This window comes from Dipodomys merriami, unplaced genomic scaffold (genome assembly GCF_024711535.1).
Source record: "Dipodomys merriami isolate MVZ:Mamm:240054 unplaced genomic scaffold, mDipMer1.0.p SCAF_15, whole genome shotgun sequence".
NCBI lineage: Eukaryota > Metazoa > Chordata > Mammalia > Rodentia > Heteromyidae > Dipodomys > Dipodomys merriami.
Window position 1 is genome coordinate 31,559,106 of NW_027202826.1, and position 27,083 is coordinate 31,586,188.

The 27,083-nt window shown below is 37.8% G+C and overlaps 1 protein-coding gene across 4 annotated transcripts; it reads right to left on the bottom strand.

The window, feature by feature from the left end:
• Nucleotides 1-8,763: 8,763 nt before the first annotated feature.
• On the bottom strand, nt 8,764-25,709 carry Mad2l1 (mitotic arrest deficient 2 like 1). 4 transcript variants are annotated; one of them, XR_011371925.1, is made up of 8 exons: nt 25,534-25,709; nt 24,821-24,967; nt 22,130-22,250; nt 20,331-20,434; nt 19,575-19,749; nt 10,779-10,877; nt 9,672-9,866; nt 8,764-8,845 (listed from the first exon to the last, which is right to left on the bottom strand). XR_011371925.1 is itself a non-coding variant. In XM_070022528.1 (6 exons), the coding sequence occupies exons 1-5, from the start codon at nt 25,604-25,606 to the stop codon at nt 19,577-19,579; spliced, it is 618 nt and encodes a 205-aa protein (XP_069878629.1). In that variant the 5' UTR covers nt 25,607-25,709; the 3' UTR covers nt 13,568-13,724; nt 19,575-19,576. The 4 variants fall into 4 exon arrangements, 2 of the variants coding, with proteins under 2 accessions (XP_069878629.1, XP_069878627.1); XR_011371926.1 differs by having other exon boundaries at nt 9,672-9,869; XM_070022528.1 differs by lacking the exons at nt 8,764-8,845; nt 9,672-9,866; nt 10,779-10,877 and adding an exon at nt 13,568-13,724.
• Nucleotides 25,710-27,083: the final 1,374 nt, after the last annotated feature.

The following is a 27,083-nucleotide window of genomic DNA, read 5'->3' on the forward strand; positions in this document are numbered from 1 at the left end:
GTTGTTTATAAAAAAATTTCTATGTGAAGGGGAGGGCCAATACCTTCCTGTGCACTACTAGAAGCACAATTTCTCTGACACACACACACACACACAGTGCCAGTTGTGGAGCTTGAGCCTTGGACTTGAACATTGACCCTGAGCTTTTTAGCTTAAGGCTAACACACTATTACTTGAACCACATTCCTACTTTCAATTTATTGGGAGTTTCTAGGACTAAGAGTCTCAACAACCTCTCATGCCTGGGCTGGTTTGGCAACAAAACACTAAGTCTTTAATGATGAATGCTAAGATTGCTACTTATTAATGATCAATATCTCCTTTGCTATTGCACTGTATGTTTTAATTTCTCCAATGTTTACAAATCATTCATAATAGGATTTTTTATTTTATAGATTTTTTACAAACCTTGTAAATTATATATAACATAAAAATAAAAATCACCATGAGTACATTTATGATATCGTGGCTCTGTTACCATCACCTGGTATTATTTCCATCCTCTGAAAAGATTGAAAGCAAGCTTTGTACATATTACTCACCCCTTATAACTTTTCCTAATCTGACACACATTTGCTTCAAGCATGCACTAAACTTTTACTTTACAACTGTTTTCTGGGTATTGTAAACCACATCTCTATAAACACTGGTGCCTGAATTTTTTTTTTTTTGGTTCTGGTGGTGGGGCCTGAACTACTGGGCCTAGGCACTGACCCTCAGCTCTTCAGCTCAAGGCTAGTGCTCTACCACTTTGAGCCACAGCGCCACTTCCGGCTTTTCTCTTTTTCCATATGTGGTGCTGAGGAATCAAACCCAGGGTCTCATGCATGCAAGGCAAGCGCTCTACCACTGAGCCACCTTCCCAACCCTGGTGCCTGAAATTTTGTGTGAAGTTATTGTGTGTGTGTGTGTGTGTGTGTGTGTGTGTGTGTGTAATCAATGGGGCGTGTAGCTATCCAATATTTGTCTCCTTATTAAATATCAGACTTTTTTCAATGTATAGTCAATGTATTTCAATAAATATTGCCATTTACATCAATAAGAGTTGTTCTACTTTACAGTTCTATGCTGTCCTGTAACATGTTTCATCAGGAGAGAGGCGCCCATCTAACATGGCAACTAACCTGCCTACATTTACACACATAACGTCTATTTCCTAAGGCCAAGCTGCAGAATGGTACCATAGCCATCTGCCAAAGACCAAGGAGGCTGGACATTGCAATTGCTTTAGAACTCATAGAGTTTATGATGACCTAATAGCCATATTTTAATTTTTCCTTAAAGATTAGTTTCTAGGCAACCCCTCCTCTTTCTATCTCCCAATTTCATTAGCTTTCTTTAATCTGCATCCTAGAATTCCCACTAAGCAATAAGAACTGAGAACCTTCAAAGAAATCTGCCATGGAGAAGACCTGCAGAGAGGGACACACACATGCCCAGCTTCCCAGTCATTTTTTATCATATTTTTCAAGATGCATTCATCAGATAATTAATCAATTGACAATTTTGAATCATTTTTCTTATGTATCTCAAATTTCTGCAGATGTGTAAAATCGGGCAGAGAGGAAAGGTGAACAGTGTTCATGCAATGCACCCTGATGTATAAAACAGATGGAAATGAGGGGTGCAGTTTGAGACCATGGATAATACACTTTACACCTTCCTTAAGAATCCATGTGTTTCAGCCTGTCTAACTCCATTCTCCATCTTCATGCAGGCCTAGGCATGTGTGGTGGAAAAACTAACCTGTACTTTGCTGACAAATCCTGTTTCAGATTACCCACACATCAAATATGATACAATCTACTTAAAAGAAGCAATATGCCAATCTGCTACAGAGCACTTAAGATATTTGATGACTTATTTATATTTATGGAATTAAAATCTATTCCTACAGGGAATTACTGGAAGTGCAAAGTAAGTTTTCAAACATACTTGAGGGATTCACTTAATACTTGCTGAATTAATTCTATTACTGTGAAACAATACATCAATAACATCTGGTCTTCCACAGTCTGAACATCCACTCTCCCCCAGGAAGATTCTGTAAACCCATTGAAAACCACTGGTCACAGCCACTTTAATATTGACATTTGCATATATTGGAATCTAAAAATGTCTGGAAGTGGGTGCATAGAAGGTCATTATGAAGGTCAAATGTGAGAGAGCACCCTAGAAAGGACTCAAATTATAGCATTTTTTCTTTTAATAAATTCTAGATGAAATTCCATCTTTTCTGGAAACCGTGTGTGTGGCTTTGCCATTGCACAATTACCAATATGCACAGAGCATAGCTGTCAGTCTTCCCAGAAAGTGACCTTGAATTTCTCCTTGGGCCAGCTCAAGACAAAGGACTTTCTAGAATGCCCATCACCCTTTGCTACTTTGTCCCCACATTGGGCCGTGGTATTGCATTTTTTATCTCAAAGTATTGCTTATATCTGCAAAGAGAATTAAACACCACCACTCTTACTTCATTATTTCTTTTTGTGGGAGTCATAGGGGTTAAACTCAGGGCCTGAGTGATGTCTCTGACCTTTGTTGCTGAAGGCTAGCCCTCTGTCACTTGGGCCACAGATCTACTTCTAGCTTTTTGGAAGGTATTAAAGATAAGTTTTATGGATTTCCTTCCCAAGTGTATGACTCACGTTCCTCAGGTCTCAGCCTCCTGAGTAGTTGGGATTACAGTAGTGAGCATGCTGTCCTGAGCTTCTTAGTTGGTTACTTATAAAGTAATTACTCTCCCAATATCCGCTCTTGTTTGAACATATTTAACTCAGATAAAGACCATCACATCTTGTTGTTTTGTCCTTTAGATAGGGTCTTTGTATGTGGTCTACCCTAGACTCTCACTCTGGATGCTTCCGCCTCAGACTTTCAGTGCTGTGATTACAGGGATGGACCACTAGATCATATGGTTTTCCTCACTCTTGACTATGTTCTCTACAGGAGCCCAAAATAGGCCCTGCTTGAGTTCTTGGAAAACAAACAAGGGATCTAAACTTTTACAAAGACAAATGAATAAAAAAAAGTCTCTGCTGTTTTAAAGTAGGGGTTATATGTCATTTGTTAGTGAAAATGCATTTTGTGCTGAGCAGGAAAGGGTGCAGTCCATACGTACTTGGTATTAGAAACAACCAACACATCACTGAAGAGGAAGAGGTGCCGCTTCTTCCTCCTCCAGCCTCTTCTCATTTGCACTGGGCTGTGGATGAGCAGGGCTCTGCTGCTGACCTCTGGGGACACAGTTCTGTCCTGCTGGGCATCCTCCTCAGGAAGATGGCTTTCCTGCTGCACACCAACACCACACACAGTCAGTGTCCACATGTGGTGTAGAGCTTTGTGCAAAATGGAGTGGGAACACAGTATCATATGTGGTTCTCTCAGTTCCAACCTGACTTTGTCACTGTAACCCAAGAGGCTTTGTGCTTCATTGTTTTTGTTTTTTGTTTTTTTAGTTATGGGGCTTTAACTCTGGGCCTGGGTACTGTCCCTCAGCTTTTCAGCTCAAGTTTAGTGCTCTACCACTTGAGCCACAGCACCACTTCTGGCTTTATCTGTTTATGTGGAGCTGAGTAATCGAACCCAGTGCTTCATGCATGCAAGGCAAGCACTCTACCACTGAACCACCTGTGCTTTGGTTTTTAAACCAAACAGAAAAGCTCTATCACTTTTTAAGATATAAGGAGGACAGATTATATTAAGGAACAGATCCTGGACCTTTTCTTCTCTAAGAGATGGAGAAAAGAACAAGGCAGGAAGCTAATGCACCTGTCCCAGAATAGGAGAAGAATCTGGCAAGGAAGCAGTGAGCCAAGGGAAATGTTAGGGCAAGGCTAAGCAGATGACCACAGCAAACTGACCAAACATCACTGCTAAACGTGAGAAGAGCATTTTTATGTCATAATATGAATATCCACTTAGAAATAATTCCAAATTGCTTTTGTTCTACCATGAAAAGTACCTACTTGGAAGGTTATTCCCACCTTATTAATATCTATATTCAGTTTTGGGGGTGGAGAAAGATGAGAAAGAATAGCAAGAAATACATGAAACCCCTAAGAAGTTCCTAAATGTGAGGAAGTACTTAGGTTTGTTGGCTGCACTGTGTCTCTTGTCAGTAGAGCTATGGCTCTGTAGTAATGGTCACTACATCAATAAATGGACACCTCTGCTCACTGGCTGAGGTGTGGGCAAGTCTCCTCCACACTGTCTCCCATGCCCTTTCACTCCCATCTCCTCTGAGAATGTGAGGACAACTGGCTTCACCCCAAGCTCTGAACAGTGTCAGCAGGGGCCACTTTTTATGAACAGTGTTGAAGGTCAGAGTCATTGCATGAAAGTTAGGAGAAAGAAGACAGAACACTTTCCAGGGCCACCCTCTACGGGAACCTCAAAACAAGCACGGACTACCTCGTGCAGGGAAGCCGCGCATTGTGAGTATGGGGATTACAGTGAACACTTGTCTTTGTTCATTTTGTGGCTCTGGACAGCAGACATAGCTGCAGCTCCAACAGAGACTGCAGTAAACTGCCTGGAGTCTGAGCTCTGATAGTTCTTCTCTCTGACATCACAGTTCTAAGGCTCACGCCATAACTGCCAGGCTGACATATCCTCTTCCTTTTTGATTGACTCCTTTCTTTCAACTTAAGAATCTGTTTGGGATAACTATAGATATGTTTTCCATTGTAAGAAATAATACACTTATTACATAAAATTTATAGTTTCTCTTTTATATAGCTCTAAACTGTGGTACAATGAATCATACCAGCATACTTGTTGAAATTGCCATGCTATCTATGCCTCCATTAGAAAGAATGACATTTCCCCATTTGTTAGGAAATGGAAAGGCTTGGAAAAAAATTCTATTAAGTGAACTAAGCCAGGCCCAAAGAAACATAGGTCCCATGGTTTCCCTTATTTGCAATATCTAGTATATGTATGAGTCAAGCAGAAAAGGTCAGATAATGTGATGTTAGGAAAATGAACCCTTAGATATGTATTCAAATGTTTTTTTTCTTTCATGCATGTGTTTCTAACTCATTTATAAGATTATTTCTTTGTAGCTTTGTATGTCCCTCCCCCACAGTATAACCCCTGCTTTCACTATATTTGATGTTGGTATAATTTGTGGAGAAGATGGGGAAAAACAAGTCGTGTAAGGATACAGGTAGACCCGATGCAACTATGAGAAGTACAAGTTGTCATGTCAAAAACAAACTTTACAACTTTGGTGCGGGGGGTGGGGATTGGGGGGGCGGGGGGGAGGCTGGGAAGGGATGTGAAGGGTAAACAAAGGAGGAGGCTGCAATGCTTGATAAGAAATGTACTCATTATCTTGCCCATGTAATTGTAACCCCTCTGTACAGTATGTTCACAAAAAATAAAAATTAAGATTAAAAAAAAAGAAATTGCTATGCTACAGAAATGCCTGAGGCATTTAATTGTTTTTAAAAAGAAGTATAATTCATCATGACGAGGGCTGAGAGTCCCAAATCAGGTTATCCTGAAACTTGACTTGTGGTCAGGGGGCCCCCTGTACTGGGTCATATGTCAGTGACCAGGAGCAGTATTGACTGAGTCTATGCTGAGAGTGCTGCAGAATGGAGAGAGAAAGTGTTGCTCTCTTAGTACAATTATTTTAGAAGAACCCGATCTCCAGAGATTTAATCATTCAGAGAGTAGCCCCGCCCAAACACTTGATGATATTTCCACAGGTCCCTGTATCCTAAGACCCCAACATGTCTCAACATTGCCCCCTTGGGACCAAGACTTCTCAGTTGCCAGATCTTAAAACCACAGCCAAGCACCAGAACATTCATGCAGACACAGCCAGAATCTAGGGTTATTCCAATAGGACCAACATCTGCTATTTTACCTTTTCACAGCCACACACACTGACTTCCCACCTCTTCCATCTTTGAGCCCCTAGCTAGTGCTCATCTGTTTTACATATCTACAACTTTTGTCTTTCAGAATGGTGTATGAGTCATACAAGAAAATGTGTTCTTAAAATTTTCTTCCATTTCTTATAATTGGAGATATGTACATAGTATTGCAGGTATTTATAAATTCATCTATTTATATCACTTTATAGTATTCTATACTAAAACTAATGTATTTTTATTTGTGTTTATTAATTATTGAATGCTATTTCATTTTGGGTTTTTCTATACATTTAGTGTATTTTGGTCAAATACACTTTGTATTAGACTCAACTCTTTCTACAAATTGTACAGCTTTTATTTGGCTTCCTATTGATATTTTCATATATGCAAACAATTTTCTTCAAGAACATATGAACAAGGACATGAACAAGAACACAGCTTTTCTTTTTTTTTTTTTTACCATGTGTCTATCGTAGGACTTCTGTGTTGCTTTCACTCTGGCTTATTATAAACAAAGTTCCTCTAACCGTCTGTGCACAGCAGGGGTGGGAAAATATCATCCTCACTGTTTCAGCTTTATAAAGAGCCCAGATCCTTTGCTTATTTTTACAAAGTCAATAAATTGGCTTTTACTTGGTATTTTAGCCTCTTTTCATATGATTACCATTTTATCCGGTATTATCAAATACTTTCTCTTCTTGTCATTGTCTCTTAATTATATAGGTTGCTCTATTTGGTTTGCAAAGAATGATGTCCTCCCACTTGGCACCTTCTGCTTTTATTTCCATTCAAAGACTAGGACTATGTGTACCAACCTTTGGAAATGTTTTCCCTATGATTCCTTCTTTTAATTTTAGTGTCATGTTTTAGATTTCTGGTACGTTTTGTACATTGGTTTTTTGTGATAGAGATGACAGTGTTAATGAAAACAATATAGTATGGAGCCTAATGGAGCCTACTAGACTCTATTTAATACCAGCAGATTCATTGGGTAGTACGTGTCTCCCATAAAGTAAATATCAGAAAGTATTTAATGTAAGAAATGGGGATGTATGAATCTGTGAGCCTTTCCCCATTCCCAGATTCTTACAAAGTGAATCCTTGCCTCTGCTTCTATTTTTCAGAAATGTCAGAAACTTGTCTCTGTAGAATACTGCTAATCAATCCCCAGATTCATTAGGCTCACCTTGATGACCTTTTAGGCACCCCAACCCAGAAATGTGCTATTTAATCAGATGCAGAAAATTTGCATTTTAAAAAGGTTTCTCAATGGATTACTCTATGTAATCGGGATTGGGAATGGCATTTTTAGGCATCTATGTTTCAGTGAGAATCACGGGAGCATTCCTGAGTTTTGTAATTGTTTCCATGGTATGTGATAGCTAGCACATAATTTTTTCTCAAATATCAGTGATGAGAGGATTCTGGAAAGGGAGGGAGTGCTACCAATGTGTCTCCCATCTTGACAACAAAACCTATAGGTTTACAGGCAAAAATAGACTGTAAGGTGAAAGGACGAAAAAGATATTCCATGCACATAAAAAAAAGAGAACAAGGGTCATTATACTAATTATAAGATATAAAATCAGTTAAAATGAGATGGGAAGGGGAAACAACGAGGAGGCAACAATGCTTGATAAGAAATGTACTCGTTATCTTGCCCATGTAATTGTAACCCCTCTGTACAGTATTCTCACAATAAAAATAAAATTAAAAAATAAAAAAATGTGACAAGGACAAAAGGCAGACAATGCAGATAACATTAGGTCTGCAAGTTTCAATGCAGAAAGAAGATATGACATATAAATGTGAATGTGCATTGAACTAGGTCATCCAACCAAATGAAGCAAACACTGAAAATTGAACAGTAAAATAGTTCTAGAGTAACAGGTAGAGACTGTTAAAGCCCACAGTCAATAATGAACATTCATAAAGAAAGGAAAGAGAAGTCTTAATGTATAAATTAATTGTAATGTTTTATATATATATATATATATATACAACATACATATATACACAATTAAATAATAATTGTGGCAACATATTAAAGATATTAAAACAGAAATATAATACAATTTTGCCAGGTGACTTCTGAGTATATACCTCAAATAAATGCAAATCTAATCTGAAAATATTTCTATGAGGTACCAATATTATTCACAATAGCTAAAACCTGGGAACATTCCAGGTTTCCACTTATGAATTAATCCATAAAGAAACTGTGATGTGATTCATGCCTGTATGCATGTGTGTGCCTATGTGTCTGTGTGTGCGTGTGTATGTGTCAGTGAGTTTGTTATACATATTAGTCAGTCTTAAAAAGAGAGGAAATTTTGACATGCTACAAAGTGATAACTTGGATGAGTTTGTTAAGTGAATTAATAAACTAATAGAAAAAAACTAATAGAAATATTTTTCATAAACTAACAGAAAAAATAAACTTATAAGAAGAAAAACATTTTATAATTCCATTTATGTGAGTTACTTGAAGTTTCAAAAGCAGGCAGAAAGAAAATGTTAGTTGCCAGAAGCTAGAGCAAAGAAAAATGTTCAGGTGTCATGTTTTGAGTATAGAGTTGTGTTCTCCCAGATAAAAATGTTTTATAGAGGATAATGGTGGTTGTACAATGTTAAGGATGTATTTAATACCCTCATTATCTAGTTCAAAACTATGATTCACATTATGTGCATTTACTAATAATAAATATGGAGGAAAAGAGAGAACACTTAAGTCAATAAGGGACCATTGCTATTTCTTTAAATTTACTGGATGAGCTCTAAATTGAGTAAGAGTGACAGTGCCTGTGTCTTAGTCAACTCTATTGACTACGATGAAATAGCACACATTGGGTAACTTTAAGATCAGAAATTTATTTCTCACAGTTTTGAAGATTGAAAGATGCCAGCATGCTTGGATTTGCTGAAGGCTCTGCTCCTGGTGTGTAGACAACGATCTTCTGTTTTTATTTTCATGGTGAAAAGGGAGAGAGAAAGGGGTGTGTGATTAAGCCTTCCACATTAGGATATTGGGGAGTACAAACAGTCTGTCTTTCATATTTTTGTCTAAGTACTTGTTGGATAGATCCCTGTTTTTTGAAAACATTTGGGATCTTTCCCTTGCATGGAAATGAAAACTGGATGTGTTTATACTTGGAGGTCTGTATAATCACAGATAAAATTCCAAGACAATAAAGATTTCAATCTGATGTGATTTGGGCACACAGTCTTGCATAGAAAACTGTACAGATAAACACAGATGCAAGCAGACACTGGACAAATAAATGAAGTCACATTATGATTCTCTAGCATAAAAATACATCAGATGTTGAGGACAAAAATAAATATAAGGTATAAAACCAATTTGTGTAATCCGAGGGCCTGACATTTTCCTCTTTGGTTCATTTCTGACATCCTGTTGCTGGTAACAATGTTTCTTTTGGCAGACTGGAAGAAAATTGTCAACTTTAATAGAAACTAAGTAATTCACTTGCCTAGGTTATTTTTTTAATAACCTAAGTGGATATGGCTGCTTTTCAAATTATCAGGTAGAATGGGAAGATTTCTAAAGATGTGAATTTAAAGAATAAAGATAATGATCTGAAATTTAGTAGTTTCCACTCCATTCTTATTCAAGAATTTATGATAATATCACATTGAACACAAGTTAATTTCATACATTCACTGAAAAGGAATAAGAAACTCTTTACAAGTTCAAGCAAAGACTGATTCTCCAAAGTTTAAGTAAATGAGTTTGTTCTGGGGCTGGCCTTGGACTGTGCTCACCTGACATGTTTCCCGAGCAGATGAAATTACAGGATCCATTCAAGGTTTCTTATTGTTACCTAATTTGGTAGTTCGGAAGGCCTCATATTATGCTGGCACGGTTCAGTTTTGTTCTCATTTGATGCAGTCACATTTATTTGTAGATGAAATAATATTGGGGAAAATAATTTGAATTTAATGCTGAATGTCTCAATTCTGCTAAATAAATCCATAAAGAAAACCACAGAGTTTACAAATCTAAGCACTTGGCCCACTCATATATATCCTTCCTATTACTCTATCAGGTCTGCCAGATGTATGTGACTATGGACTGTCTCATAATCTTCATGAAATTTCATGGATAGCAATAATGTCACAGTTGCATTCCATATCTAAATCTAGCTCTATAGCTAAAGCCAATCTGAATTAATATTTTCCACTCAGTGCTTGTGTCCTTAAACATATCTACATAGCAGGTCAGCCTTAACCGACCAAGCTACATTTCAGTTTATTTAAATTTGTGGCTAGCTATAGTATACACAGCAAAAAATAATATATAGTGAGGTTCAAAAAAATAAATCTGCTAAAAATCTGAAACTCAAGGACTTAAGATCATGAAAGCAAGGCCAAGAGCTAGATTGCCTTTTGTTGTACAAAGAAAGCTAAAGAGGGGACTGAGGAAATGATGACAACAAAAGGCCTTCTCTGTCTCTCTCCATCCCTTCTTTATGCATTCTATTAGTGAATACATTGCTTTTCTGGAGAATTCTATATAGTATCTGTGATTGTTAGAAGGAATTATTTTCTGTGATTCATTTTGCAGTATGACAAAACACATGAACACATGGACAATGGGTTAATTTGTATGTAACATACTGCCCATTCCAAAAAATGCAGGATGATTTTGAATGCTTTCATATTAAAGAAATGACAACTATTTTAGGAGACAATGTAATCTGGTTTAAACATTACAGGAGGTATGTATGGAGCAATATACTGTGAAATAATATTCCATACTTAGATTGTGTACAAGTAAAACACATTGTTTCTGAAATTTTCATTTAATATTTTTAAGGTATAACTGTTGCTAACTGAAATTGTGCAAAAAAGAATTGCCAATACTGTTACCTGAGAAATAGGTTGTCTTATTTAAGTCAGAGAGACCAAGCTAATCAATTTCATCAGGAAACAGAGAAAAGTCAAGAATAAGTTGTTCAGCAGAGGATCCTGTGGGGATTTTCAGAAAAAGAAAGAAATTTGCTGAAGAGTCCCAAAGATTAAGCAAAATAGTAAAATCTGTGATGTAAGGCTAACAATTTAGAGCACTATTATTAAAGTTGTTATCAATGTGGAGTATTAATGTCAAATAATTGTGGACAATTTTATTTTCAGTACTGCAGATTTTCTCTGTAATTTTGATAATTTACTGGGTATTTGGCTCTCCAAAAAGAAAACATACCATTGAGAAATACAGCTATGGAGCAATCTGTATACAAGGACAACAAATGAAGTACTCCATGTGCTGTGTAAGTACAGTAAATCCTTAATAGGCATATGTCTGTAGTCCAAGTACCACACTAGAGGGAAAAATGACACCAGCTCAGAATGGTATTCAATTTGTCCTGTACTGAGCATGAGTAAACAATTTTTCCTGTTATACCACTTGACTTCTGCTAAAAATGTCATCTTTCAACCAGTCTCAGTTTTAATGCTTAATTATTTCAATTAAGCACATTCACCTTGGTACTTGTGCTCTTTGCTTTCCAGGAGGAATATTTTTTTGGCAAAGGGCAATGAAACAGAGCAGATCACATGATGATTTAAAGACAGAATACAACTAAGAAAATAACTCAATTACTTTGTATCAGTCAAGTTGCAGAATCCAAGTGAAGAAATTCCAGTATTTGGTTTCTAAAAATTTCTTTTGACATTTTTCACTATCATTTTTTGGACATTTTTAGTCAAAACCATGAATCTACCACTAAGTCAGGCCTACTATGGTATGAGTCTGTATACTGATGGAAAAATGCAATGTGCTATTGTATATTTTAAAAAGTAGTTCAATTTCTAACTTGACTGTTATCACAAAGTAGAAATAGATTTCTCCATTTACCCATGACCATGTCTGTCTGTATGGTCAGTTACTGGTGAGAAACTATGGGGCCATGAAAGGGGAGGAGACACTCATCTGGACCTCAGATTTGCCCACAGGCATTGGTTGAGATGTTGTTTTTTGTCTAGTCATGAAGAACTGATTTTTTGAGCTCTTGCTAGGATATACTCCTTTCAAATCCATTGTCTTTTTTAGTTCTAGTACCATACTTGTATGGCTGGAATTAATTTGCTAGCCTTTATTTTATAGTAAAAGAAACTGTTGAATGTGCAGGCCTCAATTCCTCTTAAATATTCATCCTGTCATTTACCTGTTTGTGAGGCTTCTTGTATCCTTTAAAAAAAAAAATTCTAGGACATGAGATGCATAAACCTCATAGTTTCAGACTTTTGATCTTTTCACATGAATTTCTAGGCCATGAATAGAAGTTGTTTTCCTAGGAGATTAGGAATTCAACAATAACAAGCAACACTGAGCTCTTATTTCTGTTGTGACATCTGTTCTTGGAGACAGTGTCCCAACTGTTTTAAAAGGTAAAGGGTGTTTCAGAAAAAAATAATTATTAGTTCAAAGGTAGGAGATTTCATATTATTGCCTACAATTCCTTTAATAAATACTATTTTGAAGATCCTGCTCTATAAAATGTAGTTTTCAAGGCTTATTGAGAAAAGTAAAGTGTAGTAGTGATGGTGCCTTCAGTTTGTTTGTTTTGCTGGTCCTGGGCTTTGAACTTAGGGTCTGGCACTGTCCCTGAGCCTCTTTGATACTCAAGGGGTTAGTGCTCCACTTTTGCCACAGCTCCACTTCTGGCTCTTCCTGAGTAGTTTATTGGAGATTAGTCTCACAGTTTCTTGCCCAGGCTGGCTTCAAACTATGATCCTCAGATCTCAGCCTCTTGTATTGCTAGGATTACAGGCATGAACCACTATCACCCATCTTGCCTTCAGTTCTGATTATCAGGAGTGTTCATTTAGAAATATAGTCCTTCACAGTAATGTTTTATAACCTTAGGTTGGGGGTGGGGGGGAAATGTTTTCTACACTGGCTCTGAGCTTAGCCATGGGACTCTGAATGGTAACCAATGGGATAATAGCATACTTGAAATGATTAGAATCTGAAGACCATTTACCTTCTGTAACTGCTGGAAATTCTTTCTACTTAGGAAGAATTCTGAATACATTTTTGAAGATGTGGAAGACCAACCAAAAGCCAGCCCTAAATAACAATCATCTAAATCAGTACTATCCACGATAACAGCTAATGACAGGACCATGAGTGTCAATGGTGAATCCTTTAGAACTGGGCAGCTAAGACTCCACCAAAATGCAAATATGTCATGGGCTAATAATATGGTTAGTTAAGACACAAAATTCTCAACTTTTTTTTATTGTATCAATAAATACAAAATTTAAACAAAATACGAGTTACTTAAGAGGCTGAGATCTGAGGACTGTGTCTGAAGCCAGTGGGCAGGAAAGTCCATGAGACTCTTATTTCCAATTAACCAGCAAAATCCTGGAATTGGAGCTGTGGCTCAAGTAGTAGAGCACTAGCCTTGAGCTGAAGAGTTCAGGCTCTGTCCCCAGGCTGAGTTCAATCTCCATGACTGACAAAATAAATAAATAAATAAAAGAACTGGAAAGAAAGACATGAACTCCCTTGAAGAAACAATACTTTGGTGCCTGGGAAGTTTGCTCAAAGATGAATCAAGTCATTTTCTCTGATAATGTTAGAACTTTGCAAAATACTTCAAAGAGATTGGAATATTGTATGACCTCAGACTAATGAGTTAGGGGAGGGAAATCTGGACATTTTCCCTTAAGATCCATGAGCCAAATAAACTTCTGTATGTTTGCAATCTCAAACTGTGCTTTGATTTTCATCTGCAAGTTGAACAATTCTGCAAGGAACTTCATTCGTGTTTCTTTGTTTTGTGGTTCTCTCTGGGATTCAAGGGGCATCTGCAAAATCATAAAACACATTGATTTTGGATGCAATCTTTCTCCACATTCTGTTGCCTGTGGCTCCAAGCTGACATTTGGAAGTTGTGCCTTGCTTCAAACGACTTATCACTTGTCACTTAGAGTTTATCACTGCCTTTACCTCAGGGGTTTTCTCCATGCCCCAGGACCAATTTTCAAGACCACAGTGTCTGGTCCAAGTCTGGTCTCTCACTTTCCTATGAACCCCAACCTGTACTCACTCAGGAGACAGTAGAGCAGGTATAAAGTACCGCATGATGCCAGGTACACAGATGTTTTGAGATCTTTCCTTTGCAGGGAAAGGGAGCATAGGTGCTCCAGTTTATACTTGGAGACATTTCAAAGCACAGCAAAGCAATAAAGATTTGATCCGATGTATAAATTGCTTTTTGCAAATATATCCGCATAGCAAAATGATACACATAAAAAGAGGAAACTATAGATAGTATAGATAAATGAAACAGTGATTATAGAAGAGATCAAATACAGAGGACAGATGCAGGAGAACATAAAAACCACTGAGTTAATCCTCAGGATTAACTGTCATTTTGCTCTCTAGGCCATTTTATAATCTTGTCAATGAGGCAATGTTTTTGCAGTTTGGAACAGAATTGTTGATTCTAATGCAGATTACCCTTCACCTCACAATACTTTAAATAAGGTACAGAGAATAAGATGACTTTCAAAGCTTTAACCACATAGAAAGGGAAGATCTCTAGAGATCTGACATTGGAACATATAGTCTGAAATTCAGCAGTTTCCACTCCATAGTTATTACAGATTTTATCTCATTGAGCCCAAATTAAAATAATTTCACATTTAATAAGTGATAAGGAATTTACAAGTTAAATAAAAATTTTTCCCACAGATTATGAATAACTGATGTTGCTTAGTAAACAATTTGATGGAAAACTGTGTTTCCTGGCAGTTCATGAATTCACAATTTATGATGTATGCAAGGTAGAAGATCAAGTTGTCTTTTCGTTTCCCATATCCCTGGTCAGTTATCTGAGCAAAGAGTAAATATAAGATACCCAATAAAACATACCCAAGTTTTAAAAGGAAAGCACATTAAGGGCTAGTTTTCTCTGGACACTCTAGTATCTTTGCAAGAAGGGTGGGAACATTGATTTTGATAACTTCCAGAAGGAAGAGAACACCTTAACTTCACAAGCATAGAAGCTTGCATACCTGCTAACCCTACAATTTTATTCCTGCACCAATGGAAGAAAATTAAATAAGCTCATATAAAAAAAGAACCTAACAAATAATAAACAGCACTCTAAACCCCCTTTTTTTTTCTATATATTCAGCCCCATGTTACGTTTGTCAGTAAGAAACTGGTATTGGGTCTTTAGAGTCAAAAGAAACTCACCTGATTTTGAAGCATTAGTGACACCTGGTGGAAAATCCAGAAGTTACACTGTAGTACTACATGACTTTTCTGAGCTTTTATGTACAGAGTAAATTTAAGGTGAATTTTATAAACTGACTAAATGGTTCAGATAAAGAAATCATGTCCAGAAGGATATCTGTGGGGTCTACATTACAAAATAGAGGTTAACAACCAATGCCTGTATTCTAATAATAAACATATTCCCAGTATATGTACACTGTAAAAAAATGTGGACCATTTATACTTTTTAATGTGTCACATGCTAAAGATCTGCATCAAAATTCTGTGTGGTGTCCTAAATAATATTTCCAAAAAATGCTAGTTGTGCTAAGGGACTAAGATAAAATCAGAAGTCATCCTATTGAGACTAGAAATATTATTTTACAAGTATTAAAAATCACAAGATAGCCGGGCGCTGGTGGCTCACGCCTGTAATCCTAGCTACTCAGGAGGCTGAGATCTGAGGATCGCGGTTCAAAACCAGCCCGGGCAGGAGAGACCGTGAGACTCCTATCTCCAATAAACCACCAGAAAACCGGAAGTGGCACTGTAGCTCAAGTGGTAGAGCGCTCACCTTGAGCTGAAGAGCTGAGGGACAGCGCCCAGGCCCAGAGTTCAAGCCCCACGACCGACAAAAAAAAAAAAAAAAAAAATCACAAGATAAAATGCTCTTAATAAGGAGAGACTGGAACATTTGTGACCCAATGTACAGTGTAGATCTAATGGTTGCAAACGTAAACCCTTGCCCAAATGCTTGACCTATCATCTAGTTTCTTACAATTTACCACTAGTGACTCACTGATTTGTGGAAGAGGACCCAGTAAACATACATGAAAGGAAAATACACTTATTGTTAGCCTACAATCTGCTGTGCAGCAAAACTCAGATAAAAGGGAACACTGGGATGTGCTGCTTAAGTAGAGATGCCTTAGTCCCTTTGGTAATCTGTTTCAGACCCGTATAGATCAACTAGAACAAATTTTCATCTCTCAGCATTTAGGAAGCAAAACTGAGTCAGAGTTCAGGCCTGACATAGAAGCTCACTAGTCCCAAAGAATCCTGGATTACTTAAGCTTAACACAGTGTAGAAGCCTGTCCCAGAGGTTGTTTGATTAAATGTTTTCATCCTAAACTGAACTTCAAGTAGCACAAAGAATTAGGGACAAGTCCACTTGGAGCCATGGACCAATCTTTCCATTGTAATTCAATCTTGTTCCTTACTCTAAAATATTTCTAAACTGACACATAAATCTTTAAAGAGCAAAATCAGGAGCAAGAAAATGATAAACATTTGAGAATTTAACAAAACAATGACATGAAATTAGTATATACTAAACCTTCAGAAATGATTTGACAGAATTCTTAGCTTTATCAAATTATTAACAAAGCTACTTTTTTGAAATCACCAAGCTGAGTAATACAGTAGTACTTCTATATTTCAAAGATATTCCAAGTCTGCAAATTTGAGAACCCTGTAGGTACCCTGGTCTTATGTATTCACTTTGATTCCACAGAGGACACTAATGTTCTACTTTCAAATATATTATCTGACTCATTCTATAGTAGAAGTAGTACTACAGAATGAGTCAGACAATATATTGTATGGAAAATCCTATTATTTGACTAACACTTAAGTACAGACCACTAATTTCTGAAACCATGGAGCTTAGTACTATAATCACAAAAGTTGTAATATTCATATTGCTTAGAATTTTTAGATTGCCAAATAAAGGACAAAATGACTTTTAGATGTCATTAATAGTATGTAAGAATGCTATGTGTTAAGCTTTGTTTGGTGGGCAGAACTGGATTTAATTACTCCCAGTGATGAGCAAAAAGGCATTTGCTGTTTTGCATTGCTTCCTACAAAAATTTTCAAATGTATTTCCTAAAAAGAATCTTCTTTGTCTTATTTATAGAAGTTTCATTACTGCTTCTCTTCTAGACTGACATTTCAAGTGCTAAAGGATATGAACAGTAAGAATTCAAATGAATGTTTGTATCTCAGTATCATTTTATCCTGTCACTGATACGGTTTGAAATCTAGGCTTTTAAAAGTATCTAATTCAACACCAGTTCTATTTGTGCAGAACTATTTTGTTATCAATAGAAAACACTTGTGGGCAAACTTTTCTAAATGCTTGGACCTAAGGTAGTAACTTCAACTGTTGGAAGAAGTTCTAATAAACAACACACTACTTATCTGTCTCTGTCCAGAACTAGATGACAAAACTAAGACATTGCCTTTATCCTAAATATGCATACATTAAATCCAAAACAATTTTTCCAAAGGTAAAAAAGCCAATTACAAAATTAAATGAACCTGGTGAGTTACTTCAGGTTTTATGCTATAGATGCTCCTTTTTTAAGTCTCAAGCTTTAGAAAAGCCAACGATTCATTTTATTCTTCCGTGTTTTTAACAGTGTTCTTTAGTGTTTTGTACATTGACAGATGATAGATTAAGCTTGGATGAGTGGATAAAGACTATGTAAACTCAACAATAGCTTAAAACAGTGTCTAAAAAAATCAAATTAATTAGAAAATAAAGTAGAATTTTAGACTAGATATTAGAACTGTTATAGAAGTTTTAAACTGACCTTGAAAAATTAGCTGGGAACTAAAAAGAAGACTCCTGCTAAGGACAAGAATAAAGGTAAAGGAATAAGAATGGTGTTTAAGAACATATGAAAAACTAGCTGAAACCAAGCAGAGGATAAAGGTACTACAAAATACTCCATAAATGGAATTAACTTCAAATGATATTTTCCCTTTACAATGAAGTACATTTTAAGTAGTGTGTGTTGTGTTTCTGGGGCTTAAACTCAGGGCCTGTGTGGTCAAGACGTGTGTGTATGTGCCTGGGTGTGGTCAAGACATGTGTGTGTGTGTGTGTGTGTTTCCTAGCACTTAGACTCAGGACCTGGGTGTAGTCCAGGCGTGTGTGTGTGTGCAGGCGTGTGTGTTTCCTAGGGTTTAGACTCAGGAGTGTGTGTGTGTGTGTTTCCTAGGGCTTAAACTCAGGACCTGGGTGTAGTCCAGGCGCGTGTGTGTGTGTGTGTGTGTGTGTGTGTGTGTGTGTGTGTGTGTGTGTGTGTGTGTGTGTGTGTGTGTGTGTGTGTGTGTGTGTGTGTGTGTGTGTGTGTGTGTGTGTGTGTGTGTGTGTGTGTGTGTGTGTGTGTGTGTGTGTGTGTGTGTGTGTGTGTGTGTGTGTGTGTGTTTCCTAGGACCTGGGTGCTATCCAGGCTAATGTTCTACTATTTGAGTCACAGCTCTATTTGTGACTTTTTGGTAGTTGACATGAGATAAGTCTCACTTAGGGCTGGGAAGTTGGCTCAATGGTAGAGAGCTTGCCTTGCATGCCTGAGGCCCTGGGTTCCATTCCTCAGCACCACATAAGCAAAAAGAAAAAAGCCGGAAGTGGCGCTATGGCTCAAGTGGTAGAGTGCTAGCCTTGAGCTGAAGAGCTGAGGGACAGTGCCCAGGCCCAGAGTTCAGGCCCCACGACCAGACTCAAAAAAAAAAAAGTCTCACTGACTTTCCTGCTTGGAAAATTGAAATGATTCCCAGCTTTCAGCCTCCTGAATAGCTAGTATTACAGGTGTGAGCCAGCAGCACCAGACTTAAGTGTATTTTTATGAAGTGAAAAAGATAATCACAAGAAATCATTTGGTATATTGAATCTATTTTAAATTTGCTTACGTAAAGAAATGACATTTCTTTACACTTTATTATTGCTAAGCTTAGTGTTGTTATGAGATGAAGATATATTGTAATAAAAAGATAATATTTGATACACTAAGTCTATTGTATATTTTATAGTATTTGTACCACAACAATATGAAAATACTTTAGGACAAATTCAGAACATACAGATTTAACTTTATTTTGTTATTGTCACTCAAAGCTTGATTGTAGAAAACATTAAAATTTTTTGTAAAGTTTTTTATTATAAAAGAATTCAACAGTGCAAATATCCATTCTTTCATAGGTTTACACCATATAAGTTAAATCAATCAGAAAATGTTCAATGTGGGATCTATACAATATAACAAATAATACAGGACCCAATAAATCTATATTTCACTATTTTCAGAATCTAAGCTTTTGCTGTATATGTATCCAAGCATCTCTGTAAGTCAAGCTACTAAGCTTTATAGCTAATATTTTCTAAATACCACTTTAAAAGAACTTATATTTTGAAGCTGACACAAGCTGGTAGTCTCTCCTGAACTACGTGCATAAAACTCATTGCATTATCCCCTAAGGTAATAGGCACCCCCAAAGTGGAACAATACACATTCACCAAAGTACAATGTTCTTTCCCCTTCCAAAAATTATGCAATGAAATAAGACCTGTCAACCACAGCTGACTTAAGTTTCAGGAAAACAACATTTAAAGAGAATTGTAACTACTTTACTTTCCTAGTCTCACCTTCAGTCATTAGCAGGTGTTTTGTAGGCCACCATGCTATTAACTTTATGGATGGTGGTAGTAAAGGAACGGAGACGGACTTCCTCAGAATTTGTAATGAACTGAGGACCTGACTCCTCCCACTTTTCAGGTACAACCAAATCTTTGTCTGTATAAATCAGCAAATCAAATGAGCCTATAATGGAATAAGAAAATATATGAGTGTTCAAAATAAAAACAATCCTGTTTGTCTCACAGGCATAAAAATAATTTAGCTTGGTTTCTAATCATCAATTTTCTTCAAAAAAATTCAAATCCACAGACAAAATATTATGCACATCTTATTTTATGAAAAGAAATCACATTTAATTTCAAACCATTAAAATACAGTAAGTTTAAATTTTAAAAAACACAAATACAATAAGCATATAATCACATAAAAATGTGAATGAAAGCTACTGCTTGTTATAGTGCTCAGAAAAATGTCTGGCATATATAGAAGGCATTTGGTGAATAGTTTACAAGTAACTAAGAGCTACCAAGAACAAATGAAAAGCAAGACCCACTCATATTATATAAAGTAATGTACAGGAAGTAACAGTGAAAACAATCACAAAAATGTTTAACTTGGTGCTGTGGAATACCTTTCTTTTGTAGCACTTTACTTTTTCTAGTTTTACACACACACACACACATACATACATAAATATATATACACATTTATAACATGACACTGGTAATAAAAATAATTTAATAAAGGAGATATGTAATACATACAAGCAACTTCTAAGAGGGGCAGGAATGTCACTGTTGCTGTGATCTGTCTGATCACTGAACGGATTTCATCTTGGATAGCTTTCTGAGACTTTTCTCTGGGAGCACTATACAAGAAACAAAATGGATTAATTTACTTTAGGTTCTAACAAGGTATTTAAAACATAATGAGGAAAGACCTGATTAAATATTTCAAAAGTAAAAAGGAAATTAAGAAATATCTTGAGAACCCATAACTTAGTAGGTATAATGATACCTTTTTTTTTTATTGTGAAAATACCATACAGAGGGGTTACAATTACATGGGCAAGGTAGTGAGTACATTTCTTATCACTCATTGTTGCCTCCTTCTTTGTTTCCCCTTCCCATCTCCCATCCCCCCAGATCTCCCACACCACCCCACCCCCGGCCAAAGTTGTAAAGTTCATTTTTGACATAAAGACTTGTACATCTCATTGTTTCAATGGGTCCACCTGTATCCCTATTTAAACGCTTTGTTTTTTTCCCTTCCCCTCCACAAATTATACCAACATCAAATACAGTGAAAGCAAGGGTTATACCGTGGGGGAAGGACATACAAAGGAACAAAGAAATCATCTTATATATAAGTTAGAAACAATCGCAAGAGGACAGGGAAGGTGGCTCAGTGGTAAAGTGCTTGCCTCCCATGCATGAGGCCCTGGGTTCGATTCCTTAGCACCACATAAACAGAATATGCTGGAGGTGGCACTGTGGCTCTAGTGGTAGAGTGCTAGCCTTAAGCTGAAGAGCTGAGGGGCAGCGCCCAGGCCCAGAGTTCAGCCTCCACAACCACAAAAAAAAAAAAAAAAAGAAAGAATTCCAAGAAAGAAAAAACATTTGAATACTTATCTTGGGGTTCATTTCACCAAACATCAACTTATCTAACCTTTTCTGCTTGTCTCAGACATATACTAGTTATTGCAAATAAGGGAAACCATGGGACCTATGTTTCTTTGGGCCTGGCTTACTTCATTTAATTTTTTCCAAGTCTATTTCCTAACATATGGGGCAATGTCATTGTTTCTGATGGAGGCATGATATCTTTATTTTTTAATTGGTCCTTTCAAGTCATCTTTTAGGATTAGTCATAGTACCAGGACATTTAGAATAAGATGATTACAAAATTTACCAACTACTTCAAATTAGAAAAACTTGAACATTGCATGATAAAAATAAACACTATTTATTAAACTAGTAAAAATCATTCAGCAGTTAGTAATGACTGAATGTCTAATATCCTATTGCCTCTGATAGAACAAATTGTACATAAAATTATTTTTATAGGCTAAAAGCTTCTTAAAATAAAGGTTTTGGAAACAAATTACATTTACTGAGAAACAATTCTGAGTTTACATAAGAGTATGCCTAAGAAAATGTTAAATACTAGTAACAGAATGATGGACTTTGGTGTGCTATTTTTAAAAGTATATTAAGTATATAAGCTCATAGCATTGAAGAAAGTACCGTCAAATGACATCACAAGTTGGAGAGAGTCTACAATCACTCCCTATAGTTAAAAGTACCTTTGAGTAACTGAGCAATTTCATATACCATGTGTAGCTTTGCATGTATTGCCAAAAATATTCAAATTCAACATTCACTGACTAAAGGCAAGTAAGTATGTTAAAAATATTCTATCTACATTAATCAATGACAAGAAACAAGAGCACAGAAAATATACCAGAGAAACAAACTATATATTAAATATCTCATGCAATTAGAACTTATATAGCAATGAAAACCAGTTTTGGAGGGAAAAAAAAGAGCAACTGAATTCATACCTGTCGTCTTTTGCAGTCTTGTCACACTCAATATCAAACTGCCATCTTTCAAGGACCTCACCACTTTCAATATTTGAGATGACCACCACCAGTCTCTGAACAGAACACTTGTACAACCAATCTGCAATGCATACACATTATCTTTTGTGGTCTACTTTATTGCAAAGCAACTCTTTTCTAGCGTTCTACTTCCTATCGTTAGCAAAATTCTACTACTGGTACTTTAAACAGCTTCTCAAAGTTTATCCTATCAGTAATCAAGCTTATTTTCAAATGTCCACTATTAGTAGCAGATGTGTAAAAAAGGAGTCCACTGACTCCAGGTAGTTAATGAGAAAACTGAGCAAAAAGTAATGAGTTCATAATGTAACCTTGAAAAAATGGGGAAAACATTACATGGTATTGTCTTAGAATTTACAGGAGTGGTTATGAAATTATGAGTATCCTTCAATACTGACATATTTATCTTAGACTTTTGTGCTATTGAGAACAATAGTTTAGAAGACCATTCTAAATTTAGTTTTTAATATGAGTACAAAGTATCTATAAGATAGTCACAAAAAGAAATAACTAGTGGATATACAGATCTGGAATGAAGAGACATGGGTTAGCTAAAAGCTGGTGCTGACTACAGAAAAGTTGGTAATGAAGCTATACATGTCAGATACCTAGAGATGGTACTCAAAAGAGAAGGCTTCTGCCTGAATCATGAAATATGAACAAGAAACAGCAATTCTTAAGGGATTAAAACTAGAGAAAAAACAAATGGGAATAATTCTAATTACAACAGACACACACATAAAATAGAAACAATGTAAAGAAAAAGACATGAGATTCTAAACAAACTGAATATTCTGCCTGTAGGGATAAACAATTCCTTAATTTTAACCAAGATTAAAAGATAGAAGTTAAGATGAAAACACTAATCGATACTCGCTTTATATGAATGATTATAGCTCATTAATCAGTCTATTTTGGATATAATTCTGGGAGAGGCAAGGTGGTTTCCTATGGATGTGCTTCCTGTTTGTCCTTGAGATTACAGTCTACCTTATCAGCATCAAAGCTCTCATGGTCAAAGCTAGGACATGAAATTCACTTAACATGGTGGATACAAAAATGTTGCCACATGACTTTTTTTTTTTTTGGTACTTTTTAAACAATTTCTTTATTGAGATTGTGATTATATAAACTTCACAATATGCCACATGCCTTTTAACAAACAGGTAAGGAAACCACATTAAACAGGCTAGCCACAATGTCATTGGTTGAGAAAATCTGCACTAGAGAATAAATTTAATTTTTCTGTGCCTGTCTTGAGATTCAACTTACAGTGGTGGGAGATTCAACTGAAGATATGAATGAAAGGAAAACATTAATGGCTATCACTTGAAAGAGAAATACCAGCAGGGCATGGTATTACACACTTGTAATCTCAGCTATTCAGGAGGCAGACAACTGAGAATTTGAGGTCAGCACAAGCAGTCAGGCTTGACCCTATTTCAAAAAACAAAATACAAACTTGCCTATCATGTATATGACACTGGAGTTCAATCCCCAGTACCACTAAAAGGCCTTTTGAAACATATCTTAATGAAAATGCAATGAAAACTACAATTGAAGGAATAAAGTTACAAAGGAAACAAAAAAAGTTTCTGAGGGGAAAAGAAGTTTCTGAATTAAAAATGAAAAAACAAAAAAGGCAAAGAGGGACTATTAGTGTTTTCTGGAAGACTAAATGGGGAAAAGCATCTTACAAACAGAAAAATTAGAAATGAGAATTCCAAGAGAAACATAGTACCTGGTAGAAATTCTAGAAGAAATAGAGTCTAAGCACTGGTCCAACAAGCAATACAATATCATGAGCAAAAAAAAAAAAAGTTTCAATACTAAGACAGGCAGTATGGAAACAAATGGAATGAGCTGACACATAGTACTGGATGTTACCATTTAGTAAATTGTTTTCAGTTTAGTCCCCTTCTTGAGTCTAATTTTAGTTTCCTTGATATTACTCTAATGACTACAGATGTGTTTCAGAAAGTTTATTACATAATGTTAAGAGCATAGTGTCTCAGATAATGGCTGTCTTCACAACCAGAGAAGTTCAAGCTTGTTGCTTTTGAATAAATTAAGTTCAATGGCCTTTTTCCCTTTTTTTCCTTTTGGTGCCAGTCTTGGGGCTTGAACTCAGGGCTTGGGTACAGTCCCTGGGCTTTTTCAAGGCTAGCACTCTATCACTTGAGCCACAGTTCCACTTCCAGTTTTGTTTTTTTTGGGGGGTGGGGAGGGAGAAAGATGGAGATAAGAATCTTACAGACTTTTGTGAGCTAGCTTCCAACTGTGATCCTCAGATCTCAGACTCCTGAATAGCTAGGATTAAAAGCTGGAGTCATTGGCACCTAGCTTAATAGCAATTCTAAAAGACTTGATAGACTGTTCTGTTAGGACTTTCAAGATTCCTAATACCAAAATAGTTGTCCCACTGACGGTATAGTGTAGCAAAGGTTGCCATTTCTTTCCATTTGTCTTATCTGCTTATCTCCCAATTCAGAATCATTATTTTGAGAGGGCAGTTTTGCACCTCTCTACACAAGAGCTGAAAGATGAGCTCTTCATGAACCTGAGATGCTTGAAAATGTGGATCCTAGAACATAACACAACTCAAAAGTATTTCCAGTGATTAAAAAATACCTTTCAGTTGTTCCACCACACTGTTAAGATACTTTATGAGCTCGGGATCAGTAGTTACAAGCAAGGTGAGTCCGTATTTCTGCACTCGAGTGAAGGTTTCCGATGGATATATGCCACGCTGATATAAAATGCTGTTGATGCCAAAGGCTGGAAGAAAGAGTATGAAAGCTGTAAATCGTCAAACACCTGTTTATAGGTCTTCCTGAAAGCAGAGTATAAGGGGCAATGAAAATAACATTTTGCGTCGAAGGTTTTGAAAAAGGCCTTTGCACTTATGTAGCATGAAGAAAAAAAAAAATTAAAAAGTCAAACCACATTGACCTCCCTGTAATCTAAATTCAGCTTTGTGGGGCAGAGGACGTCAGAATAGGCCTAGGCTCCCCAATTGGCGCGGAGGCCCCTTCCTCTCCCTTTTCTCCTCCTCCTCCTCCTCCAGGGTCAGTCCCAGGTACAGCTGGCGGGAGGGGGTGCGGCGCCGCCCACACCTGAGTCCCGCCCAGGTGCAGCTGGGCCCTGAGAATGGGGTGCTGGGGAAGTGAGGGGCAGGGCCTGCGGAGGCAAGGGACCCGCGCCCCTCGGGGTGCCGCGTGACCCCTGCGCGGCCCGCAGCACCGGGCCGCGCGACCACTTCCGGGTCACCTGGGCCGGGCTTGGGGCCTAGCGGACCGCCCGAGCCCCGTTCTCCCCGCCGTCCGCCCGGCGCGAGGGCTTACAGAAGAACTCGGCCACGATTTCCGCACTCCCGCGCAGGGTGATGCCTTGCTCCCGGGAGAGCTGCAGCGCCATGGTGAGGTCCCCGCCGACAGAGACCCCCGCACGCTGGCACTCCGCAGGTCACGACCGCAGCGGGCGCCCCGCACTAGCCCGCCACAGGATTCAAAAGTAACGTTATGAGACGTTACTGCGCAAGCGCGACGCACCGCTAGGCCCCGCCCTCACGCTGCTCGGTCCCGCCCTTCGAAGCTGCGTTTCCCGCCCTCGCCCGGCGGCACCTCTGCGCAGGCGCGGCGGCTGTGTGAGCCAGCGCACTGGGTTGCTGGTTGTTGGAACCTCGGCAGGGCTTAGGCGCGCTGCGTGTGTGGCTGATCAGAGGGGCAAAGGTGGAAGGTGGGGAGCCGTCCTGAGGCCTGTGCTCTGAACAACCAGGTAGCACCATCGCCGGAGTTTCCCGCTAGTCGTTCCTGGCGTGGCGCCAGTGACCCCTAGTCACTAAAAAGATGCTGCATCCCTGGCAGCCACAGCCCTAAGAGCAGGCTTGCCCTGTGGGGATGTGGCTTTCCTGTTCCACGTCTTTAGAGCCCTCCCCTGCCTTGGTTAGGCCACTGAGAATTAGATAACCCCCTCCAAAATCATGTGACCACACGGAAGAACTTTCCTGACACAAGTTCAGTGACTTCACCCTAGGGTCAGAAGTAGTTAAGTAGCAGGTGCATGATTAATGCTCCTGCAACTGTGAATTTTATTCCCAAAGCACCTGGGAAAATCACTTTGAAGTCTGATAAGCTGTAACTACCACACATATTGCTATTTAAATATACAAGAAATGTCTGAGTGTTGGTGTCCTATTATTGTTGCTTAACTACTTCGCATAAAATTAGCGACTCATAAAACAACATCCACTTATTATCTAAGTGCTATGGAACAGAAATCTGGGCATGGCACAGGGGCGCTCCACCGAGGCTGAAATCTAGAGTCCGCAGAGGGACCTCATCTGAATGTTTTAGTTCTCTAACAAGCTCCCAAATTCCCTTTCTGGCTGTTGGCTAGAGGATAGTGTTTGGGCTGGTCAGGAAGCCCTTCAGTAGGCTTACTTACACTTCCATTCGCTCTGATTTTAGAGAGACTGCTGTCCCTTTTAAGGGCTCAGCTGATGAGATCAGATCAAGTCAGATAAATCTGTCCACAAACTTAGTGCTGGAGTTGGTGGCCGCTCTCAGTGGAAAAGGATTATACAGAATGTGCTCACAGGGACCAATTCCTATTGGGGGAACCTCATAGAATGCTGCAAGTCAAGGCATTATTTATCTGATTTTGGTCAGTTTCATGAGTAAAATGTGCAATGGGTTGACAGCACAGAATGATTTTCTTTAAAAATAATCTTTTAAGTATGTTTGTTTAAATTACATCTGCTGTTAATGATTGATGTTAAGGGGCAGTACGGAATAGGGAGGAAGAAGTATCCATAGCTCTTTCTGTAGGGTGCTTGGGTTAGGACCAGAATTCTGGCCTCCCTGTAGTAGGTCTTGGACCTCACCTTTCTCCA